Genomic DNA, 25227 nt, shown 5'->3' with positions numbered 1-25227 from the left:
CCTGAGACCCCACCTTTCTCCCAGGTTGATATAAAACATCCCCTTGCAATGATCCAAAGACATTATCTCCAGGCACTGTGGCCAGACTTTATCCCTCACTCTGCACCACATATTCACCACAACTCCACACTGCCATGGCCTGAGCTTGCTGTGTACAGGGGATGATGCAGAGTTTCCTGCACCAGTGACTACACCTGGAAAAGTGCTGCAATTGTCCTGGGACATTCTGAGAAGGATATGAAAGGTGTTATACAAATGCAAGTCCCACTTGATGCAGGTTGGTGCTGTAGACTAGTGTGAAATGTTCACCTCTGCCTTCCCTCTCTCTCCATCCCTCTCCCACCCATTCTCCGACAATGTTCATGGTCCTCCTGATTAATGTCACTGTTTGTATGTCTCCCCATCACCTTCCCCTCAGCCGTCAATGAACTCTTGTACATTTCCTTGATAATCGCCCGCTTTAGAAACATAGAAACATAGAAAATAGGTGCAGGAGTAGAGGCCATTCGGCCCTTCGAGCCTGCACCGCAATTCAATATGATCATGGCTGATCATCCAACTCAGTATCCTGTACCTGCCTTCTCTCCATACCCCCTGATCCCTTTAGCCACAAGGGCCACATCTAACTCCCTCTTAAATATAGCCAATGAACTGTGTGGCCTCAACTACCCTCTGTGGCAGAGAATTCCACAGATTCACCACTCTCTGTGTGAAAAATGATTTTCTCATCTCGGTCTTAAAGACTTCCCCCTTATCCTTAAACTGTGACCCTTTGTTCTGGACTTCCCCAACATCGGGAATAATCTTCCTGCATCTAGCCTGTCCAACCCCTTAAGAATTTTGTAAGTTTCTATAAGATCCCCCCTCAATCTTCTAAATTCTAGCGTGTACAAGCCGAGTCTATCCAGTCTTTCTTCATATGAAAGTCCTGCCATCCCAGGAATCAGTCTGGTGAACCTTCTCTGTACTCCCTCTATGGCAAGAATGTCTTTCCTCAGATTAGGAGACCAAAACTTTCCTTTGATCTATCCTTTTCACACCTTACCCTTCCATAACTCTAGTTTCCCTCGTCCCTGACTCTCAGTCTGAAGAAGGATCTCGACCCGAAACGCCCCTCATTCCTCATCTCCAGAGATGCTGCCTATCGCGGTAAGGTACACCAGCATTTTGTGTCTACCTTAACATTCAGCCAGTTGGACTTTTGATTTGTGTTTCTTTGAAACGTAGAAATTCAGTGAGGGATCTGGTGGCAACTTCCATGATGTTTCCGAGATCTCTCTCAATCTAAACCAATCCAACTAATCCTGGGATTTCAGGAGAGATTGTAACTTTGTGCCCTGCATTAAGTTTGAGTGATTTCATTCTTTAGTCACTTGCGCAAACCCTTTAAATCCATTAGATCCTCTCACATTTGTCGCTGATGTATTAACAGGATTAACTTCCCGCTTGCCATAGCTGGAAATTGGCAATGAGATGCCAAGCCAGCCATTGTGAAACGGCCACCAACTCTTGCTTGACCTTTGTGTTAAACAAACAGCAAAGTTCACATTTATCGCCAATGACAAACCGACTGATGAAACCACGGCTGATGTTAGGATGAGGAAAAGAAAACAGTCGGGGGGGGAAAACGACATTTTAAACTATTAAACGAAATATGAAAGTGAATGCTTAATCTCTGCACATCTCACGGCCCTGTCCCACTTGCGCAACTTTTTCGGCGACTGCCGGCACCCGTCATAGGTCGTTGCAGGTCGCTGACAATTTTCAACATGTTGAAAATCCAGCAGCGACCAGAACAAGGTACGACTCTTTGGGCGACTACTCACAACCGTACAGGCTTCACCCCGCGACATGTCGCCTGTATGGTCGTGAGTCGTCTCCTCAGTTGCCCAAATCCTCCACCCCCGTACCCTCTCTCATGCACATTTATCTAGCAAAGTATCCTAGTCATGGTCTCGTAGAGCGATACAGCATGGAAACAGGCCCTTCGGCCCAACTTGCCCACACTGGCCAACATGTCCCATCTACACTAGCCCCATCTGTCTGTGTTTGGTCCATAGCCCTCCAAACCTGTCCTATCCATGTGCCAGTCTAACTGTTTATTAAACATTGGGATAGTCCCTGCCTCAACTACCTCTAGTCACCAGGGACAAACTCTACTGAACGTTTTTCCTTCCATTATTTATTATGTAAAAGAATATGTGTGTTATGATTGTGTTTATAATTTGTTTGGTTGTTTTGTTGTTTGTCTTTTGCACAAAAGTCCGCGAGCATTTGTTTCTCATGAAACATAGAAACATAGAAATTAGGTGCAGGAGTAGGCCATTCGGCCCTTTGCACCGCCATTTAATATGTCATGGCTGATCATCCAACTCAGATCCCGTATTGCCACTTTCATCCCCTTTCACTGCACTAATCCCTCGTATGTGTACCCTCTGTGGCAGAGAGTTCCAAATTCACCATGTGTATGTGTACTTAAACTTTGACTTGACTCCTCTGGCAGCTTGTTCCATACAGAAGGCAGGAACGGGGTACTGATTGGGGATGATCAGCCATGATCACATTGAATGGCGGTGCTGGCTCGAAGGGCCGAATGGCGTACTCCTTGCACCTATTGTCTATTGTCTACTTGTGTGTGTGGAAACAGCTACCCCTCAGAATCCTATTAAATCTTTTCCCCTTCACCTTGAACCTGTGTCCTCTGATCTCTGGTCCAAGATTCACCTACCCTGGGCAAAATATATTTTAGCACATTTTAAGAAATGAATTCACAAACTGCAGCCTGTGGTGGGATGGCAGTGTGTAATCCCACCACGGATTTACCCCTCTCTGTCCCTCTTCTCCCCCCCACACACACACTCTTCGCCTCAGTGGTCGTATTGTAAATACAACGTATAAAAACGAGCGCCGTGCCATCGAAGATGACACTATTCAGGGCGGAGACTTGGCAGGGAGATTGTAACGGAATAAGGTAGACAAAAATGCTGGAGAAACTCAGCGGGTGCAGCAGCATCTATGGAGCGAAGGAAATAGGCAACGTTTCGGGACGAAACCCGAAGGGTTTCGGCTCGAAACGTTACCTATTTCCTATAGTGGAGATTGTTCAACTCTTTGCATGGAGTGAAGGAAATAGGCAAACGTTGCCTATTTCCTTCGCTCCATAGATGCTGCTGCACCCGCTGAGTTTCTCCAGCATTTTTGTCTACCTTCGATTTTTCCAGCATCTGCAGTTCCTTCTTAAACACTTTGTACCGAAATAATATGGTTCTCCTTTGAAGACCCGAAACGTCTCTCTCCACAGATGCTGCCTGTCCCGCTGAGTTACTCCAGCTTTCTGTGTCTATCTGTGGTTCCCCTTTGAGCTTGTAAAGAGGGGAAGAGGTTCTGGTTCTGTGTTGAACCGAGCCATTATCTGCACCAAAGTCGGGCTGAGATTGCCTGTCATGACCACTTTGCCGATCTATCCCTGGTCGGGACACTGAAATATAGTCCCCCCCCCCGTGCAAACAGGCGAATCCTGTCAAAGGGTAACGCAGGGAACTGCAGTCGCTGGAACCTTGAGAAAAGCACCAAGTGCTGGAGGAACTCAGCGGGTCAGGCAGCGTCTGTAGATGGAATTGGCAGGACATTGAAACATAGAAAATATGTGCAGGAGTAGGCCATTCGGCCCTTCAACTTAGTATCCTGTACCTGCCTTCCCTCCATATCCCCTGATCCCTTTAGCCACAAGGGCCACATCACATGAATTGGCCTCAACTACCTTCTGTGGCAGAGAATTCCACAGATTCACCACTCTGTGTGAATTTTTTTTTCTCATCTCGGTCCAAAAAAGCTTCCCCCTTATCCTTAAACTGTGACCCCGTGTTCTGGACTTCCCCCAACATCGGGAACAATCTTCCTGCATCTAGTATTGAAGAAGGGTCGCAACCCGAATCACCCCCATCCATTCCCACCACAGATGCAAGCTCTTCGAGAAGTTGGGACCAGACTCGTGTACGATGGTAGATGGGAACTACAGATGCTGGTTTAAACTGAAGACAGACACAAAATGCTGGAGTAACTCAGCGGGACGGGCAGCATCTCTGGGTAGAAGGAGTGGATGACCTTGCGGGCTGAGACTTTTCTTCAGACTTGGTTTTTAGTTCTAATTTCTATTTTTTCGGGCAAGTTTATCCTTTGTCAAGCAGTGTCTACAGTCCCTTGTGTCTAAGTGCTTCCGTTATTCTCCACTCCACATTCCTGCAACATTGTGTGGGGAGGAGCTGCAGATGCTGGTTTAAACCGGAGATGGACACGAAAAGCTGGAGTAACTCAGCGGGACAGGCAGCATCTCTGGAGGGTCTCGACCCGAAACATCACCGAGTCCTTCTCTCCAGATTTGCTGCCTGGCCCGCTGAGTTACTCCAGCTTTTTGTGGCTGTCTTCAGCTTTTTTGTGCCCATTTCTGAAAGATTGTTGGTTTTGGCGGACAAAGCCCGGGTTGTGGGCTGGGCTGGGCTGTACCGGAGAGAGAGGGAGGGAGGGAGGAGAGGAGGAGGGAGGGAGAGAGGAGGAGGGAGGGAGAGAGAGGGAGAGGGGAGGGAGGGAGGAGGAGGGAGAGAGGGAGAGGAGAGAGGGGGAGGGGGGGGGAGGGAGGGGGGGAGGGGGAGAGAGGGAGGGGAGAGAGGGAGGGAGAGAGAGGAGGGAGAGAGGGAGAGGGGGGGGGGAGGGGAGAGAGATAGAGAGGGAGAGAGGGAGAGGAGAGGGAGGGAGATTGAGGGATTGAGAGTAAGGGATGGAGGGAGAGAGGGAAAGATTGAGGGACGGAGAGTAAGGGATGGAGGGAGAGGGAGGTAACCAAAGGTAACTTCATTGTCCTATCTCAGACGCATGGCAATAAACTCTCTTGACTTGAGAGGGAGAGATATTGAGTGAGGAAGGGACAGAGGGGAGAGAGGGAGGGAGGGGAGAGAGAGAGAGAGAGGGAGAAGGAGAGAGAGAGTGAGAGAGAGAGAGTCCTATCTGAGACACATGAGAAGAGACTCTCTTGACTTGAGAGAGAGAGAAAGCGAGAGAGAGAGAGAGACAGAAAGAGAGGGGGGAGGGAGAGAGAGGGAGAAGGAGAGAGAGAGAAAGTGGTGTAAGTTCCACTTTAAGGGGAATGTCAGCTGCCGGTGTAACTGGGCAACACGGAGACTCTGGGACGAGTTGTATGTAAAGTTGGTGATGTAGTTCCGGGAGCCCGGCCACAACTCGCCATTGGTTGTTGGGCAGCTAGTCTTACCCGGGGGAATAAAGAGCTAGCGGATTAGTTTAAACCTTTCGCCCAACAGAGAGAGGGAAAGCGAGCAGGAGGGAGGGAGGGTGGGAGGGGGGGAAGAAGGAAAAAAAAACTCAATTGACAAGTTCCCACAACTGGTAGAAAACAAAAGGCGCTGGTGGTCTGGGACTTTCTGTGGCACACACACACACACACACATATACACACACACACACACACACACACACAGATAGACTCACTCCCTGCACAGCAAGAGGGGGGACAAAGAATGAGTTTGCTTTCTGCAATCGATACCAACGCCTCGGTTTATCAGCCGGCGCAACTATTGAACTGGGTCTATCTATCTCTACAAGACGCGCACCAACCCAGCGCCTTCGATGCCTTCCGACCGGAGCCGGCCTCTCATCACCAAGACCTCAACTATGCTAAAGCCGCCGACCTGGGATCTTCGCTGTGTTCCAACTATCTCAACAACTTTTCCCAACTGCACAGGAACGAGGTGCGAGTACAACCTCTCTCAAACTGCATTGAAGCGCTTTCTAGTAATAATGCCTCTTTAATAACAAAAAAAAACAACAAAAGTTGTGCTCGACTTTCTTAACGTTCGCCTGGTCTCTTTAACATCCGCCATTAGCCTGAATGTATCTGCTGTGTATTGTAACTTCTGTGAAGCTTTTGCTGTGCGGGGCAACGTACAATTCTCAAGCCGTTGACATGTTAACCATTAAGAGGAGAGTTCTCGTTACAATACACTCGGACAGTCACTGTATTGTCCCCTGCCGCTAGCCCATTGAGAACTGCGTTTTTGTTTTCAACATTTAAAATCTTGTGCGATCTCCCCAACTTTCCTCCCCCCCTCTGCCCCGTCTGGCAATTATTCCCACTGACAGCTGGTTGGAAATATTCCATTCGTTCGCCCAAACTAGCTAGGAATTAGTGATTCTGGGGTTGGAAACTGTCCACTTGCTTCTCAGTTGAAAGTCAGAGAGGAGAGTGGATCTGAAGAAAGGTCTCGACCCATTCCTCCCTTCCATAGATGCTGCCTGTCCCGCTGAGTTACTCCAACATTTTGTGTCTGTCTCGGATCTCGAGTGTATTTTGGGAAGGTTTGCGAGTCTGTAGGCCGGTGGTGTGAGCAGTATGGAGCCAGAGGGGGAGACGGGGAGGCGGTTTTAACTGCGTTGAGCAGCCTCTATCAAACCAAGGGGTGGCCATTACTTGAGAGCAGAGATATCTGTTTGCTTTAACACTGACAGAAAGAACGCGTCACCTCGGCGCTGGCCATCGCTATCTGCGTTAATATATACTTGCAGATGAAAGGATAGATTGTTAAGAGTTTGGACTTAAAAGGGCAATGTTGGGTGGAGCTTTTAAGGCAGTCGGGAGGTGTAAAGAAGAGGTCTTATTAAGGAAGTAATTTATGGTACCACTTAAAATATTTCTTAGTGCGGGTGTCAGGGGTTTGTGGGGAGAGATAGATCACCCATGATTGAATGGCGGAGTAGGCTGGATGGGCCGAGTGGCCTAATCCTGCTCCTGCATCTTATGAACTGATGAAAATGCCCACGTTCAGAGAGAGAGAGGGTGATTTCAGAAGTTATATAAAGTGGCGACAGTTTTAGTGTGAGGTTGACTGTCTCGGGACAGAGATACAAGTTCACGTGTGGTAGGAGCAGAATCAGGCCATTCGGCCCATCAAGTCTGCTCTGCCATGCAATCATGGCTGATCTATCTTTGCCGTCTCAACCCCATTCTCCTGCCTTCACCCCACAACCATTGATGATGATGATGATGATGATGATGATGATGATGTCCTCCTATGTGTGTTTCTGGTCAACAGTTGATGAACTGCATTCCCCACCTTGGGGTCATTTCAGTCAGTTTAGTTTATTGTCGAGTGTACCGAGGTACAGTGAAAAGCTTTGGTTGCTTGCTACCCAGACAACGGAAAGACAATACATGATTGTCAGGGGTGTGTGGGAAGATCACTACCAAGGAAGTAGAGGACTTGAGTTGGAGCGAGGAATTTAAATGGGGCCCATATTTGTTGGGGGAGACTCCTTGATTTAATTAAGGTATAAGTTGAAGGAAGACATTTTGTTAAGCGACCAAGCTTATTTGATTTACAGAATCAATTTACAAAAGGTAAAGGCTAGATGGGGCTCTTAAAGATAGCGGAGTCAGGGGATATGGGGAGAAGGTAGGAATGGGGTACTGATTGGGGATGGGGGTGCTGCCTCGAAGGGCCAAATGGCCTACTCCTGCACCCATTGTCTATTGTCTAAAAGGGTGGCACAGTGGATAGAGCTGCTGCCACACAGCGCCAGGGATCTAGGTTCAGTCCTGACCTTGGTCACTGTCAGCGGGGAGTTTGCATGTTCTCCCCGTGACCATTTGGCTTTCTTCCGAGTGCTCCGGTTTCCTCCCACATCCCAACGACATGTGGAATTGGTGCTGTGTGACAATAAATGTAACTTGAACTTGAATTGTAAGTTAATTGGCTTCTGGAAATTGCCCCTAGTATTGGTGAGAAAGTGGGATAACATAGAACTAACGCGAGTGGGTGATTGGTGATTGGTTTGGACTCGCTGGTCTGTAGAGCCTCTTTCCGCGCTGTATCTTTTGATCAACAAATGTATTTATGGGTGGTTTGGTGAAGTGTGTCCCTCTGTACAGAGCATGTTATTTGTCAATGACATTGTTGTGAACGTCTTTGTATACGACATCTGAAAATCAAGAAATACTTGGAGATATAATTTTGGTCTTTGGAGAAGATTGTATTAAACCATGTTCTTCGTATTTGGTTCCCACCTCATGGAGTAATGTCTCACGGAAAGAGGCCCTTTGGCCCAACTCATCTATGCTGACCAAGTAGCCCATATACCCAAATCCCATTTACCTGCATTTGCCTCACCTCTTGCATGCTCCCTGTCCATGCACCTGTCCAAATGTGTTTTAAAGTTGTTTTTGTACCTCCAGTCACTTTCTCTAGCAGCGCCTTCTATTTATACACCACACTCTGTCTGAAGAAGTTGCCCCTCATGTCCCTTTTAAATCTTTCTCCTCTCACCTTAAATCTGCCCTTTAGTTTCTAATTCAATTTCCATAAGAACAAGACACTGTGCCTTCACTCTATCATTGTGCTTCTCTGTAGATCACCCCTCAGTCTCTGACTCCACTAGGCTCTTCCTATGACTTGGGCCATCGAGTCCCGGCAACATTCGTCTAAACCTTTGCCCATTTCTCCAGCTTAGTGCTGTATTTAACTTAGCAGTTAAATGCTCACTGTACTTTTAAGTTCGGCCTCACCACCATCTAGTACAATAGCAACATAATCTCAATGGCCTGGCTCAGCTGCTAAAGGCCAGCAGGCTAAATGTCCCCTTTTACCTGTTGAGCCACCTTTGGGCAACTATGTACTTGAACTCCTAGACCCATTTGTTCATAGAATTGTGCTGTAGGAATAGTTACTACTGGGTTACTTGGGCCAGAAGTCTGGGCAGAACAAGACTGATAGCTGATTGTATTCATATTGTTCATAACTGCAGTCGGCCAATACATGTATTCATCAAAAAGGACCCAAAGTACTGGCTGGAGTAACTCAGCGGGTCAGGCAGCATCTGTGGAGAACATAGATAGGTGACGTTTCACAGAGTGCTGGAGTAACTCAGCGGGTCAGGCAGCATCTCTGGAGAACATGGAGTGCAGGTTCCTATTTTCTATGTTTCTATATTGGGGACGATCAGCCATGATCACAATAAATGACGGTGCTGGCTCGAATGGCCTCCGCTTGCACCTATTTTCTATGTTTCTAACATGGATAGGTGGCGTTTCACAGAGTGCTGGAGTAACTCAGCGGGTCAGGCAGCATCTGTGGAGAACACGGATAGATGACGTTTCACAGAGTGCTGGAGTAACTCAGCGGGTGCAGCAGCATCTATGGAGCTAAGGAAATAGGTAACGTTTCGGGTCGAAACCCTTCTGGGTTTCGTCCCGAAACGTTGCCTATTTCCAGAAGGGTTTCGGCCCGAAACGTTGCCTATTTCCCTCGCTCCATAGATGTTGCTGCACCATAACTCAGTGGCCCAGGCAGCATCTGTGGAGAACATGGATAGGTGACGTTTCACAGCGTGCTGGAGTAACTCAGCGGGTCAGGCAGCATCTGTGGAGAACATGGATAGGTGACGTGTCACAGAGTTCAGTGTGTGTATATACACACACATACTCAAACGAACAAACAATTATAGTGCAATAATTATCTGTTGTAGTTCAGAGCTTTTTGGTGTTGTGTCCATACTCTAAGATGTTGTCGGTATCATCGATTCATGCAGCAGGAATACAGTTCAACTCCTCCAGACTCTCCATCTACGCGAGTTGCATTGGCCCACCTTTGGCCCGTATCCCTCTAAACCTTTCCCATCCATGCCCTTTTACCCAAAGGCAGTAGCTGACATTTGTCAGAGTTAAGTTGCATCTTCTATTTCCTGGCCCTCTTCCATTATTGTGAGGAGTGATGGAGCTAGAGGAAGGATGTAGAAAAGATTCACTCCCATATTCCCAGGACTGGAGTGTTTCAGTTACAGGCCCATTCTTAGTCACGTGTGTGACCCCCAAAAAAGATATGAAGATTGTGCAATACATCTCTTGTTTCGTGCCGTATATAGGATTGGTATTTTGTTCCGGTTTATCAAGTGAGATCTTTATATGTTATGCTGACAATGTTTGTTTAGGGTCAGAGGCCAGATATGACCGGGATTTATTGATTTATTTACAAATACTTTATTCAAAAAACAAAAATCAACATACAAAGTAGTAGACCGTTCGTATCAATACGCAGCCTGGATCAATACGGCTGGGATTAGGAGGCAGAGATCAGCCATGATTGAATGGCGGAATAGACTTGTCTTGATGGGCCGAATGGTGACCTCGCACGGAAGCATTTTGCAAACTCGGTGAATTTTAAAAAGCTCGAATGTTCATATCTTTAGCAGACGTGCACTATAGTTCTGCAGGTGGGAAAGTTGCGATGGATAAGATTATTCTCTTACAAGAATTCCTTCAATGTACTATGGTGTGGTCACGTGTGTGACGTTTTTTGGTTCACTTTCCAGAGAATGGGCTGGTGAAGTGAGGCAGAACAGGCAGGAGTTTTTTTTTTCCCTGCAAGGGAGCGTAGGAAGCTGCAGGGTGATCTTATAGAAGTTTATAAATATCTTGTGCCCTGGACCAAGAAGGGGGTGGGAGAATGAGGATAATGTCCAGTGTAATTCTCTACGTAATGTGGGTGCATCAACCTCCACCAACTCATTGTCACCCAAGATGAACTCACAATGCTGGTGTACTCTGAACATCAATAGACCATGATCTGCTTATTTGTACTTTATTTGTTTATTTATTCATGTGTGTGTGTATATATTTATATAATGGTATATGGACACACTGATCTGTTCTGTATTCATGCCTTCTATATTCTGTTGTTCTGAAGCAAAGGTATGAATTTCATTGTCCTAGCTGGGACTCATGACAATAAACTCTCTTGACTTGACTCTTGTAGCTCAATGGGTCAGGCAGCATTCTTTGGAGAGAAGGAATGGGTGATGTTTTGGGTCGAGACCACCGATTGTCACAGATGTCTTTTCCAAAGAGTGGTGTCCGAGGAGTGGGCAGCAGAGAGTTAATGGCACTGACCTTTCCAACAAGCCGTATATTATATATATTCACTTCAGATCCCACAAAGCAGCCTTGTCTCCATGACAGCTGACCTGGGCAAGAACACAGATGGAAGATTATATCGAGAGCTACACCAAGGTCCAACTCTCCACAGATTCGTAGATACTGGTTTACACCCATTCCTTCTCTCCAGAGAAGCTGCCTGTCCCACCGAGTTACTCCAGCATTTTGTGTCTATCTTCACAAATTCCTCAAATTATATTCAAGTTGAACATCAGCCATCGGTGCTTTAATGATCAGTCTCCATTAATGTTAGATGACTTGGACTTGTGAGCTGAAAACTAAGGTGTAGCTTTTGTTTTTTTGCCTGTCATGTGTGCCTAGGTACCGTGAAAGCTTTGCTATCCAAACAGCTCAAATAATACTATACATATGAATGCAATCAAGTCAAACTCGAGTACAATGGGCACAGCATGGTAGCATAGAGGTAGAGCTACTGCTTTACAGCGCTAGAGACCCGGGTTCAATCCCGACTACGGGTGCTTGTATGTACGGAGTTTGTAGATTCATCCCTTGACTTGCGTGGGTTTTCTCCGAGATCTTCGGTTTCCCCCCACGCTCCAAATACGTACAGGTTTGTTGGTTAATTGTTTGGTGTAAATGTAAATTGTCCCTAGTGTGTGTAGGATAGTGTTAATGCGTGGTCATCGCTGGTCGGCGCGGACTCGGTGGGCCAAAGGACCTGTTCCCGCGCTGTATCTCTAAACTAAACTAACCAAAGGGGAAGATACAAAATGCAGAATAATGTTCTCAGCATTGTAGCTCACCAGTCCCAGATACAAAGTCCCATGTCCGCAGTGGGGTGGCCTATAAAACAACAAACATTACTGACCGCATGTCAGAGATTGAATCATACTTATCCTTGCCCCGTAACACACAATGCCAAAAGGTAAAGGGTCTGTCTCCAGGATATTGAATCGGCCTGCTTTTCTCTTTTTAATAAGGTCATTGGAGCAGAATTAGGCCATTCGGCCCATCCAGTCTACTCCGCCATTCAATCATGGCTGATCTATCTTTCCCTCTCAACCCCATTCTCTTGCCTTCTCCCCATCACCTTTGACACTCTTACTAATTAAGAATCTGTCAATCTCCACTTTAAACATCTAAACGGACTAGGCCTCCACCGCCGTCTGTGGCAATGAATTCCACAGATTCACCTCCCTCTGGCCAAATAAATTCCTCCTCATCTCCTTCCTAAAGGTACGTCCTTTAATTCTGAGGCTGTGCCCTCTGGTCCTGGACGCTCCCACTAATGGAAACATCCTCTCCACATCCACTGTAAGCGTGTAAGATAAGGAGACCTTTGATGGTATCTGTTGCAATTTTGTGCCTGACTCATGTTTTGAAGACATGAAGTGGACTGTCAGCAGAAACGTGTATTCCATGAATGGTCACGTTTTTGCATTGGAGCGGTGAATTGAGAATAATTATACGTTTCCCCATTCTCCAGCCCATCAGCAGTGGATTGTATAAGAATGCTTCCCCCTACGGTTCTCTGAGTAACATCGTGGACGGTCTCAGCTCCCTGACGGACCACTTCTCGGACCTTTCCCTATCGGTGGAACCTCGTAAGCCGGGCAAGAGGCCTCCCCCCAACTACTTATGCCACCTCTGCTTCAACAAAGGACACTACATCAAGGACTGCCCCCAGGTAAGACCACTTTGAATCTTGTAACGGAGGTGCAGGACCTCAGCCGTGTGTGGTTAGATGGGATGAATACTGTGGATGATAGATGAAGCATTGTAGCATTGAGGTCTCCAGCTGGATCCATTGTGTTACATTTTGTGTAAAGAAAGCAAGGTTGTGTGAAGAATGCCCGAATATAACCAAGTGTTTCACCTTAAATATTTGCATATATGCATCTCAAAAGGTACTATATATATATATATATTTGTCTTTTTTTTAATTGTTATTTTATTAGAAGTTAAGTACAGTAATATGGCGCCGTAGATACCTAGTATATATTGACATGTTACATTTCATGTACAGCTTCTTATTTTTATTTTTTTTAATTTTAACAATAAAAAGGGGACGGAAAGAAAATAGAGAGAGAGGAACAAGAAGTAGGGAGCAGAGGAATAAAGGAGAGATAGCTATTTATTATTCTTGACCAACATTCACCCAATCCTGAAACACATCATTTCTAAGTTTGTGTTGCACCATATGCTTGTAAGAAGTTGACAAATGGAGACCACCAACTCCTTAAGAATTGGTCTACTTTGTCTGTGGTGAGGAATCGCATTTCTTCAAGATGTAGGGTTTCCCACATGTTTGAAATCCACGTTCTAACCGTTTGGTATCGTGCCAAATATTTTTAATTTGCTCATTATTAGAAAAACATTTGGTGTCTTTTGAGATCTGTGGCTGTCCTTGTATTTTCATTAATGTTAGCAAACTAATCCGCAGGGGATTGTGGAAAGCAATTGGGAATTATCATTGACTCAGTGGTTTGGTGAATGGCTTCCATGGTGTCCATGGGGGCCATTCCAGTGCCTGCCGGGGGCTCCAACTTGTGACTTTTGGACCGGGAGCGGGGCCGGACATCGCCCGGCGCGGCCTAAAATGGCCGTGGGACTTGCCATCGCCCCCACCTGGGGCTTCAACATCGGGAGAAAAATGGAGAGCAGGGGAGAGAAAAGACTTTGCCTTCCATCACAGTGAGGAGGAGGTTCACTTTGATGGATGTTTGTGTGAACTAAATTGGTTGTGTATCTAGTAGGAATTGTTTTTGTTTGTATGGCTGAAGAAACAAGAGTTTTGTTTGAGCCTCACTGATGTTCAAATGACAATAAATATTGTTTTGTACTGTTAATGCTTTCTGCCCTGGTTTGGTCGCACGTTTTTAAGAAAGAGTTGGAAAAATGAGTTCTGATTACAACAACGACTCATTCAGAGTACCTGTGTACCTGAGCTGAATAACCTGATGTGTTTGCAGTGTTCTGGGAGCTTGAGCAATCCTTGATTGTAAGAATTAGTTTCATCGGCATTAAAATTCACCAATGTCCACGATCTCCTTTGACCTGGTGGACAAAAATGCTGGAGAAACTCAGCAGGTGAGGCAACATCTATGGAGCGAAGGAATAGGTGACGTTTCGGGTCGAGACCCTCAGGGTCTCGACCCGAAACGTCACCTATTCCTTCGCTCCATAGATGCTGCCTCACCCGCTGAGTTTCTCCAGCATTTTTGTCTACCTTCGATTTTTCCAGCATCTGCAAACCCTTCTTTAACCTGCCCATCCCAGACTGGGGTTGGCAAATAGTTCTGTGAAAGTCACGTTTGACTAAAGCAAAACAACACGAATGTATTTAAGAAGGAACTTGCTGGAAAATCGAAGTAGACAAAATTGGAGAAACTCAGCGGGTGCAGCAGCATCTATGGAGCAAAGGAAATAGGCAACGTTTCGGGCCAAAACCCTTCTTCAGACTAAGTTCTGTATGTTTGACATTTATTTCTGGCATGAAGTTTTGTCCGTGGAAGAATACCAATTAATTTTCCCATGAGGTTCTGTAGCGTTTCTATTTTTCGGTATTAAACTGAGTAATTCAAGCCCTCACTATGACATGGAGTAGATTGAACTGGATGCAGGGCTGTGAATTCTCAAACTCATGACAGCCAGGAAGATGGAGTTGCAAAGTTGAAATGGGATTTGATTTAATCCAGTTGTTGAGAGTTCCCTCTCTCCTGACTCGCAGTCTGAAGAAGGGTCTCGACCCGAAACATCACCCATTCCTTCTCTCCAGCGATGCTGCCTGTCTCGCTGCTGAGATTCAGATCCAGATTCAATTTTAATTTTGTTGCTGTAAAGGACTATTTCATCGGCATAAAGGACTATTTCATCGGTATGACCATGCATAGTGCTTGCACAATTAACACCAAACTGTTCTTAATAGTTATTCTAAAGTAGATCTCTTGATGTGCCTTTTCAAGATTAAGAGTTCAAGAGACATTTAAGGGCTTGTCCCACGTGCATGCGACTGCATGCGGCAAGCGCGATCAAACCAGAAGCGGGGGGGTCGCGCGGAGGTTGAGTGATCCCGTACGAGTTGACGTGAAGTTCGAGCGAAGTCCGCGGGAAGTTCGCACTAGGCGTACGGCCTCAATGCGGCTGCGGGCCGGCAGGCCGTTGCCGCGCGGAATTTTTGAACACGGTCAGTTTTTCGGAGCCCCGTGCGATGTCGGGACCAGCTCCGCACAACTCCATACGGCTCCAGCGATCGAAGTGGGACCGGCCCCGCGAGGCCGTACGTCTCAAATGACCACGTTAGGTCGTGCTTGTCACATGGAGTCGCATGCTCGTGGGACAGGCCCTTTACTGTCGCATGCACCAATTGGTACAGTGAGATTTGAATTTTTGCTTATCTTTCATTAATTTGTCCTATGTACCTTTTCGTATCTCTCGGCTACCGCCCCACTGACTCTCAGTCCGAAGAAGGGTCTCGACCTGAAAAGTCGCCTGTTCCTTTTCTACAGAGATGCTGCCTGTCCCGCTGAGTTACTCCAGCACTTTGTATCACCTCTACAGCTGATGGGCATTTCCTGCCAGTAACAACTGTGGGCTGTGCAGGCAAATCTATTCTGATTTTTTCGCTGTGAGTTTGCGAATATAGATGGGCCTGTAAAGACTGTGGCAGTTTCCGCTAATGGAATGAGTTTTGCATTCTTGGTTGCTCCATGGGTTTGGGGGGGGGGGGGGGGGGGGGGGGGGGGGTTGTCAGATTACAGCAGTGGGAAATGCTCAAGTTGTGTCTCATTCTGCTTGAGCAGCCACAATGAAACGGGCTGGGATCTCGGCTGCTGATCTGCTAGTTAATAAACCCCAGATGCCTGTCCCTAATACACAACCACTGTCCCCCCTGAGTCGGGCTATGTGTTGTATCGTTCCGTTTCTCTCCAGCTGACCTCCCAGCCGGAGAGGGTTGGAAATGTGAGATGTTACAGAATCCAAACGCTCTAAAGGACACGGACATCTCTCACTTGGAAATGCCTTCAGAAACAAAGTCGTTACAACACGAAAAATCACGGGAGCGCTGGTTTTAATTATCCAGTGTTTGATGCCCAGAGTAAAAAAAAAAAAATCTATATTAACAGAAGATAGACACAGAAAGCTGAATAACTCAGCGGGTCAGACAGCATCTTTGGAAGCATAGAAAATAGGTGCAGTAGTAGGCCATTCGGCCCTTCGAGCCTGCACTGCCATTCAATATGATCATGGCTGATCATCCAACTCGGCATCTTGTACCTGCCTTCTCTCCATACCCCCTGATCCCTTTAGCCACAAGGGCCACATCTAACTCCCTCTTAAATATAGCCAATGAACTGTGGCCTCAACTACCTTCTGTGGCAGAGAGTTCCACAGATTCTCCACTCACCACAGAATTCCAGAGATTCACAGAAAAGGTATTGGTGATGTTTTGGGTTGAGACCCTCTGTCTGAAGAAAGGTCTCGACCCGAAATGTCACCCTTTACTCCAGGGATGTTGTCTGACCCGCTGAATTACTCCAGCATTTGTGTGTCTATCTATGCTTTAAATCAGCACCTGCAGTTCATTCCTGTTCCCTTTATTATCAGGTTTAGTTTAAATAAATAAATACATTTCATTAGGTATAAAAGCCAATCCAGTGTAATCATTCTATTAACAGTGAATGAGTAAGCCATGCCTTTCACAGTAGTAATCTTCACATTATTGACATCATTTGTTCATTGGAATGCAGGAGGCTGAATATGATCTTATAGAGGGGTATAAATTCATGAGGGGGATAAATAGGATGGATACATGTTTTTTTTTATTACTCAGAGTAGTTAAATCAAGAAACAGGGGAGTTTCAATAGAGAGGGGCAAATCTAACAGGAATCTGAGGGACAACCTCTTCACTCAGAGGGTGGTGGGTGTATGGAACGAGCTGCTGGAGGAGGTAGTTGAGGCAGGTACCACAACAATATTAAAAAATAACTTGGATGGGCGGATGATTATGAAAGGTTTAGAGGGAAATGGGCCAAGACAGGCAAGTGAGAAATACACAAAATGCTGGAGTAACTCAGCGGGACCGGCAGCATCTCTGGAGAGAAGGAATGAGTGACCTTTTGGGTCTTCTTCTTCTTGCGTATGACGTGCACAGCCTAAAGTTGTAGGACAACTTGTTGTATTTGATCTTATTTGATTGTGCACGCCAGGTTGATTGCATTCGTCGAAACAGGGTCTGAAGAAGGGTCTCGACCCAAAATGTTCCAATTCCTTCTCCCTGGAGATGCTGCCTGTCCCGCTGAGTTGCCCCAGCATTTTGTGTCTATTTTCGGTGCAGTTCCTTACTACATGGGAAAATGAGACTAGCTTATTTGGGGGGGGGAGAATCTTGGTTGGCATGGACAAGATGGGCCCAAGGGTCTGTATTCTTGTGTCACTCTATTTTGGATTTTTTCAATCTGCCGTTGCTAAATCCTATTTCCTCAGTTCTTTAGGATATTTTCTCAAACAAGAAAATCCAGGTACTCTAATCCAGATTATCTATTGAACACAGCTAAATCTTTCAGGGACATTAACCATTAACTGGGTTGACCCCATTTGGACGAGCAACGAACGAGTATTTATCTGTAATTCAAGGCTGCTTGATTCACCCTTAACAACCTCCCAATTCGTCAATTCAGTGGTAGTTTTATAACCAGCTGCAGTTTACTTTAAGAGCAGCAAATGGTTTCACCCTTTTTGGAATGAGCGCACACTTAGTGCCTTGTGAAATTCAGCTGGCAAGGATCCTGGAGTGATACCTGCTGTTGAATCTTAAAGATACAACAGCAATGAAGCTATTTGCCAAGTGTAAGGGTAGACAAAAATGCTGGAGAAACTCAGCGGGTGAGGCAGCATCTATGGAGCGAAGGAATTCTATTCTAGGGGTAAATTCAGCGATTGGGGTGGGGTCAGAACTTGGAGTGCTGCCTCTCCCACCATACCGGCACTCTGTGTCTTGTTTTGTAAGCCAACATCTGCAGTCCCAGGTGCCGACATTTTGCCTCGGTTGATTTGGCCACTGGTGGCCACTGATGAATGATCATAGGATGGGTGCCGAATGCTGGAGTAACTCAGCGGGTCAGGCAGCATCTCGGGAGAAAGGCACGGTGGCGCAGCGGTAGAGTTGCTGCCTTAGAACGCTTGCAGCGTCAGAGACCCGGGTTCGATCCTGACTACCAGACTGTCGCAGGAAACATGGTCCCGATGTTGGGGGAGTCCAGAACCGGGGGCCACAGTTTAAGAATAAGGAGTAAGCCATTTAGAACGGAGATGAAGAAACACCTTTTCTCACAGAGGGTGGTGAGTCCGTGGAATTCTCTGCCTCGGAGGGTGGTGGAGGCCGGTTCTCTGGATGTTTTCAAGAGAGAGCTAGATAGGGCTCTTAGAAATAGCAGAGTCAGGGGATATGGGGAGAAGGCAAGAACGGGGTACTGATTGGGGATGATCAGCCATGATCACATAGAATGGTGGTGCTGGCTCAAAGGGCCGAATGGCCTCCTCCTGCACCTCTTGTCTATTGTCTATATGGGTTTTCTCCGAGATCTTCAATTTCCTCCCACACTCCAAAGACGTGCAGGTTTGCTTGGTTGGTTTAAGTGTAAATTGTCCCTAGTGTGTGTGTGTGTAGGATAGTGTTAGTGTGCGTGGCTCGCTGGTCGGCACGGACTCGGTGGGCTGAAGGGCCTGTATCTGCGCTGTATCTCTAAATGAAACTAAAAGGAATAGGTGACGTTTTGGGCCGAGATCCTTCTTCATGGGGGCTCAGGCGCAGCAGCATCTATGGAGCATCACTGCCTGCTTTGCCGAACCCTTCTTCACTACTGAAGAAGGGTTTACAAGCCCGAAACCAGGCCTCGACTTAGATGCCGTCTAGTTTCTCAAGTCTTTGTCTTTAAATAGGTGCTTTGAGACTGCTTCTTGATTTCATCACTGCCGCTTGGAAACTACATCGAGAGTAGTTGCAGCTTTGCTTTGTAGCTTTATATCTTCTGATTCTCGATAACCATCGAGAGTGTTCGCTGCCTTGCAGAGACATCGTTCCTTAAATCCAGCCACGCTCATATACTCAAAACTAACCCGCCATCCCCAAATTGAGAAATAATTCTACGTACAAAGTAATGTGAACATTTCAATGAAATACAGTTTGTGTTGCCTGGAAATGCCAGATGTGCTGGAGATATTTTACATTAGCAAAGCCAGATGTTTCTGCAACATTCCTTGTATCTCATTCACTAAAGTCCAACATTAAACATTTTTCTTCAATGCATGCAGGATAAGTTTAACTGCAGATGCTGGTTTAAACCGCAGGTCGACACAAAATGCTGGAGCAACTCAGCGGGGCAGGCAGAATCTCTGGAGAGAAGGAATGGGTGACGTTTCGGGTCGAGACCCTTCTTCAGATAATTAATTCTCATTAATTCTCCATAGATGCTGCTGCACCCGCTGAGTTTCACCAGCATTTTTGTTTACCTTCGATCTTCCAGCATCTGCAGTTCCTTCTTGAACAATTAATTCTCACTGTTCGACTGAATCTTTAGACACAATGGGTGACACGGTGGCGCAGCAGTAGAGTTGCTGCCTTATGCCCCTGTCCCACTTGGGAAACCTGAACGGAAACCTCTGGAGACTTTGCGCCCCACCCAAGGTTTCCGTGCGGTTCCCGGAGGTTCCCGGAGGTTCCCGGAGGTTTTTGCCAGTCTCCCTACCTGCTTCCACTACCTGCAACCTCCGGCAACTGCACGGAAACCTTGGGTGGGGTGCAAAGTCTCCAGAGGTTTCCGTTCAGGTTTCCTAAGTGGGACAGGGGCATTACAACACCAAAGACCCAGGTTCAATCCCCACTCCGTGTCCTGGCTATGTAGAGCTTGTGCATTCTCACTGTGAACTGTGTGGGTTTTCTCCAGGAGCTCCGGTTCTCTCCCACACTCCAGGGGCGTGTAGGTTAATTGGTTCCGGTAAAACGTCCCGTGTGTATTGGATGCGAATGGGGATATCGAAGAACTCGTGCATGATTGACGGATGATTGATGGTAGGCATGGACTCGATGGGCCGAAGGGCCTGTTTCCACAATGTCTCTCTGAGCTAAACTAAACTAAATACTAGCCACTGTTGGATCAGTGTCTACATCTCCAGTATCTACGTCGAACCCGGGTCTTCAGCGCTGAGAAGCAGCAGTTCTCCTGCTACCAAAACAATACAATCAGTTTTATTCACATAAAGTACAAGTGAAATGAATTTGCCAGCAGCAGTACAATGATACAACTATACAATACATACCACTGTGCCACCCTGTGTTTCTGTAAACAGGCATGCACTTGTGACCAGATTGTTATGTGAGGTTGATTGAGGAGGAACTGGTGAGGAAGTCACCAAGGACTCCTCTTGGCAATAATCTTCTGAATGGGAATCGAATGCTCAACAAGTCTCTGAAGCTAGACACAAAATAACTCAGCGGGACAGGCAGCATTTCCGGATTGAAGGAACGGTTGATGCTTCGGGTCGAGACCCTTCTTCAGACCGAGAGTCAGTGGAGACGGAGACATCGAGGTGAGGAAGTGTAAATGTTTAAGAAGGAACTCGCTAGAATTTAGGAGATTGAGAGGGGATCTTATAGAAACTTACAAAATTCTTAAGGGGTTGGACAGGCTAGATGCAGGAAGATTGTTCCCGATGTTAGGGAAGTCCAGGGCAAGGGGTCACAGCTTAAGGATCAGGGGGAAATCCTTTAAAACCAAGATGAGAAGAACTTTTTTCACACAGAGAGTGGTGAATCTCTGGAACTCTCTGCCACAGAGGGTAGTTGAGGCCAGTTCATTGGCTATATTTAAGAGGGAGTTAGATGTGGCCCTTGTGGCTAAAGGGGATCAGGGGGTATGGAGAGAAGGCAGGGATGGGATACTGAGTTGGATGATCAGCCATGATCATATTGAATGGCAGTGCAGGCTTGAAGGGCCGAATGGCCTACTCCTGCACCTAATTTCTATGTTTCTATGAACTGCAGATGCTGGAAAATCGAAGGTAGACAAAAGTGCTGGAGAAACTCAGCCGGTGCAGCAGCATCTATGGAGCGAAGGAAATAGGCAACGTTTCGGGCCGAAACCCGGAAGGGTTTCGGCCCGAAACGTTGCCTATTTCCTTCAGGGTTTCGGCCCAAAACGTTGCCTATTTCCCTAGCGCTCCATAGATGCTGCTGCACCCGCTGAGTTTCTCCAGCACTTTTGTCTACCTAAGGAAGTGTAAGGCCTGACTCTTAGTCTGAAGGAGGGTCTCGACCTGAAACGTCACCCATTCCTTCTCTCCAGAGATGCTGCCTGTCCCGCTGAGTTGCTCCAGCATTTTGTGTCTATCTTCGTTGTAAACCAGCCTCTGCAGTTCCTTCCCACACGTAAAGAATCAAGATATTTCTATTACAGACGAAGGCCATTCTGGCCATAATATCAATGCCAGCCATATGCCACGTTTCTTCAACAGCCCATCAGATGTTTTGATCTCCTAATCTGAGGAAAGACATTCTTGCCATAGAGGGAGTACAGAGAAGGTTCACCAGACTGATTCCTGGGATGGCAGGACTTTCATGTGAAGAAAGACTGGATAGACTTGGCTTGTACTCGCTAGAATTTAGAAGATTGAGGGGGGATCTTATAGAAACGTACAAAATTCTTATGGGGTTGGACAGGCTAGATGCAGGAAGATTATTCCCGATGTTGGGGAAGTGGCCAGTCCAGGACAAGGGGCCACACAGTTTAAGGATAAGAGGGAAGTCTTTTAGGATCGAGATGAGAAAATCATTTTTTTACACAGAGAGTGGTGAATCTGTGGAATTCTCTGCCACAGAAGGTAGTTGAGGCCACACAGTTCATTGGCTATTTTTAAGAGGGAGTTAGATGTGGCCCTTGTGACGAAAGGGATCAGGGGGTATGGAGAGAAGGCAGGGATGGGATACTGAGTTGGATGATCATATCGAATGGCGGTGCAGGCTCGAAGGGCCGAATGGCCTACTCCTGCACATATTTTCTATGTCTATGTCTATGTTCTGCCTTCTTCAGTCTGAAAAAAGGTCTCGACCCGAAACGTCACCACTTCCTTCTCCCCAGAGATGCTGCCTGTCCCGCTGAGTTACTCCAGCTTCCATCTTTGGTTTAAACCAGCATCTGCAGTTCCTTCCTACACAGAATAAAATGCTCCTAATACAAACTCCTCTGATTTTCCTCCTTGCTTGACATACCCTGGTGGGGTTTTTTTTTTTTTAACGGCGCTGTGCATGGCTTACCTTGCCAGGACGTCCTTAAAAAAGGAAGTCTAACTTTGAAGCATAAACTTTGGTTTCCTGCCAGCTGTTGCATGTTAAATAATGCAGCCTTCCTTTGCATTCGCTGAGATTACAATGACCATACTTCCTCTCGAGCTGCTTCCCGCCCTCGGGTCGAGCAGTCATGCAGTAACACTTACCGAAAACACGCTAGCACTCCTTGTTCAGATTCCCATCTTGGGTATTCCTTCGGAGACGGGAGGCAGATGGAGTCTCGTGGGCCCGTCCTACTTGGGCGACTCTCCAGGCGAATGCCAGGGACTAGTTTTAATGGATGCAGCAGCATCTATGGAGCGAAGGAAATAGGCAAAGTTTCGGGCCGAAGAAGGGTTTCGGCCCGAAATGGTCTGAAGAAGGGTTTCGGCCCGAAACGTCACCTATTTCCTTCGCTCCATAGATGCTGCTGCCCCCGCTGAGTTTCTCCAGCACCTTCAATTTTCCAGCATCTGCAGTTCCTTCTTAAACACTAGTTTTAATGGAATTCACATATGGCACCTGGCCACAACCGACAACAGCAAAAATTGCAAAAAACAGCAAAAGTACTGGGACACCACGGACTATAGATTCTGCTTTACAAAAGACAAACTGGACTGAAAGACTAGAAACTAGAACTGAAAACTAGGGTCTGAAGAAGGGTCTTGACCCGAAACGTCACCCACTCATTCTCTCCAGAGATGCTGCCTGACCCGCTGAGTTTCTCCAGTAATTTTGTCTTAACTAAAAACTAGGGTCTGAAGAAGGGTCTTGACCCGAAACGTCACCCACTCATTCTCTCCAGAGATGCTGCCTGACCCGCTGAGTTACTCCAGCATTTTGTGTCTGTCTGCAGTTCCTTCCTACACTTATCACAATCTGGTTTGCATCTCTGTTTAACAATAGTCAAGCCAGCTGCTTCCACCGTCCTTGGAGGAAGAGATTCCCACAGATTCAACTCTCCAGCAATGTGACCCAAAACGTCACCCATTCCTTCTCTCCAGAGACACTGCCTGACCCGCTGAGTTACTCCAGCTTTTTGTGTCTATCTTTAGTGACAATTTGATGTCAGTGTCGTTTGCTCCCACTTCTGCCCGGCCGGTACACCAGAAAGCTTTAAAAGTGCTTCGTAAAATCCACATTCTTGCAGACGAGTTCTGCTGAAGATCACATTAGATAAGGGTGATGTGCTTATTTAATGTGAGACTTGCAGCAATTGAATCATGTGTGGGTGAACAAAGACAATCTGACACTGCAGACTATGTGTGTGCAATGTGTAACACCAATACACACCTTGGGCTATGCTATCTGTATCCTTTCTTGCAGGCCCCAGCTCATCCCCCTTATTGCACTCGGACAGCTTGACTGGGTCGTGTCCCTCTGCCTTAGTCTGTGCAGTTGGCAGCTGATGATCTGATCGTTAGATCCAGTTAAGCACTGAGTTAAAGTCAAGAGTCAAGAGTGTTTTATTGCCATGTGTCCCAGATAGAACAATGACATTTTTACTTGCAGCAGCACAACACAATATGTGAACATAGTACACTGTAAACAATATAATGAACGAGAGGAAAAAACATTCAGTGTGCGGACATACATATAATATATATATATATATGTATGTATGTGTGTGTGTGTGTGTATATATATATATGTATATGTATATGTATATATATATGTATATGTACACACACACAAACACACACATGCGCACTCATGTATGGACACATACACCAATATACATTTATGTACACACACACATATATATATATGTATGTATGTGTATGTGTGTATATATATACACACAAACACACACATGCGCACTCATGTATGGACACATACACCAATATACATTTATGTACACACAAATGTATATTGGTGTATGTGTCCATACATGAGTGCACATGTGTGTGTTTGTGTGTGTGTACATGCGCGCGCGCGCACACACACACACACACACACAACACAATATGAGTGCAATAATAGTCCATGTAGTTCGGAGCTTAATAGAGGTAGCAGTGTTTAATAGCCTGATGGCTGCAGGAAATTGACTTCATGTTAACAAGTGGTGAACACGTCTCTCTACCAGTCTTAGGTTTAGCTTTAGTGTGGTCATGTGCACAGAGGAACAGTGAAAACATTTTTTTTAAAGGCACAGAGTGCTGGAGTAACTCAGCGGGTCAGGCAGCATCTGTGGAGAACATGGATAGGTGACGTTTCACAGAGTGCTGGAGTAACTCAGCGGGTCAGGCAGCATCTATGGAGCTAAGGAAATAGGTAACGTTTCGGGCCGAAACCCTTATGGGTTTCGGCCCGAAACGTTGCCTATTTCCAGAAGGGTTTCGACCCGAAACGTTGCCTATTTCCAGAAGGGTTTCGGCCCGAAACGTTGCCTATTTCCAGAAGGGTTTCGGCCCGAAACTTTGGCTATTTCCTTCACTCCATAGATGCTGCTGCACCATAACTCAGCGGGTCAGGCAGCATCTGTGGAGAACATGGATAGGTGATGTTTCACAGAGTGCTGGAGTAACTCAGTGAGACAGGCAACATCTTTGAATAGGAGGAATGGGTGACGTTTCGGATCAAGACCACCCTTCAGAGTGACCATAAACATCACCCATTCCTTCTCTCTAGAGATGCTGCCTGTCCCGCTGTGTTGCTCCAGCATTTTGTGTCTATCTTCGGTGTAAACCAGCATCTGCAGTTCCTTCCCACACATGAATAGGTGGCGTTTTGTATCGGGGACCCTTCTTCAGCTGCCAACATGTCAACTATCCATGTTCTCCAGAGATGCTGCCTGCACCGTTGAACTACTCCAGTGTTTTGTGTCTATCTTTGGCATGAACCAGCATCTGCAGTTTCGTGTTATTTCGGTAAAACATGGGCTCGGAGTTGTATTGGCCTCAACAGAACTGAATTCGACATAAATAATAGCCGAAGGCACTCTTCACC

General features: G+C 46.5%; 1 protein-coding gene across 1 annotated transcript in view; it reads left to right on the top strand.

Annotated features, from left to right (window-relative positions):
* The first annotated feature begins 5379 nt into the window (after positions 1–5379).
* zcchc24 (zinc finger, CCHC domain containing 24) overlaps positions 5380–25227 on the top strand; it is a 114942-nt gene continuing 95094 nt past the window's right edge. Inside the window, exons 1-2 of the mRNA XM_055661636.1 lie at positions 5380–5759; positions 12441–12641. Coding sequence (XP_055517611.1) covers positions 5529–5759; positions 12441–12641 — 432 coding nt within the window. The 5' untranslated portion in view covers positions 5380–5528. The remainder of the gene's footprint in view (positions 5760–12440; positions 12642–25227) is intronic.

This window comes from Leucoraja erinacea, chromosome 34 (genome assembly GCF_028641065.1).
Source record: "Leucoraja erinacea ecotype New England chromosome 34, Leri_hhj_1, whole genome shotgun sequence".
Classification (NCBI taxonomy): domain Eukaryota; kingdom Metazoa; phylum Chordata; class Chondrichthyes; order Rajiformes; family Rajidae; genus Leucoraja; species Leucoraja erinaceus.
The sequence above is the reverse complement of the archived record's forward strand: the minus strand, read 5'-3'. Positions and strand labels throughout refer to the sequence as shown.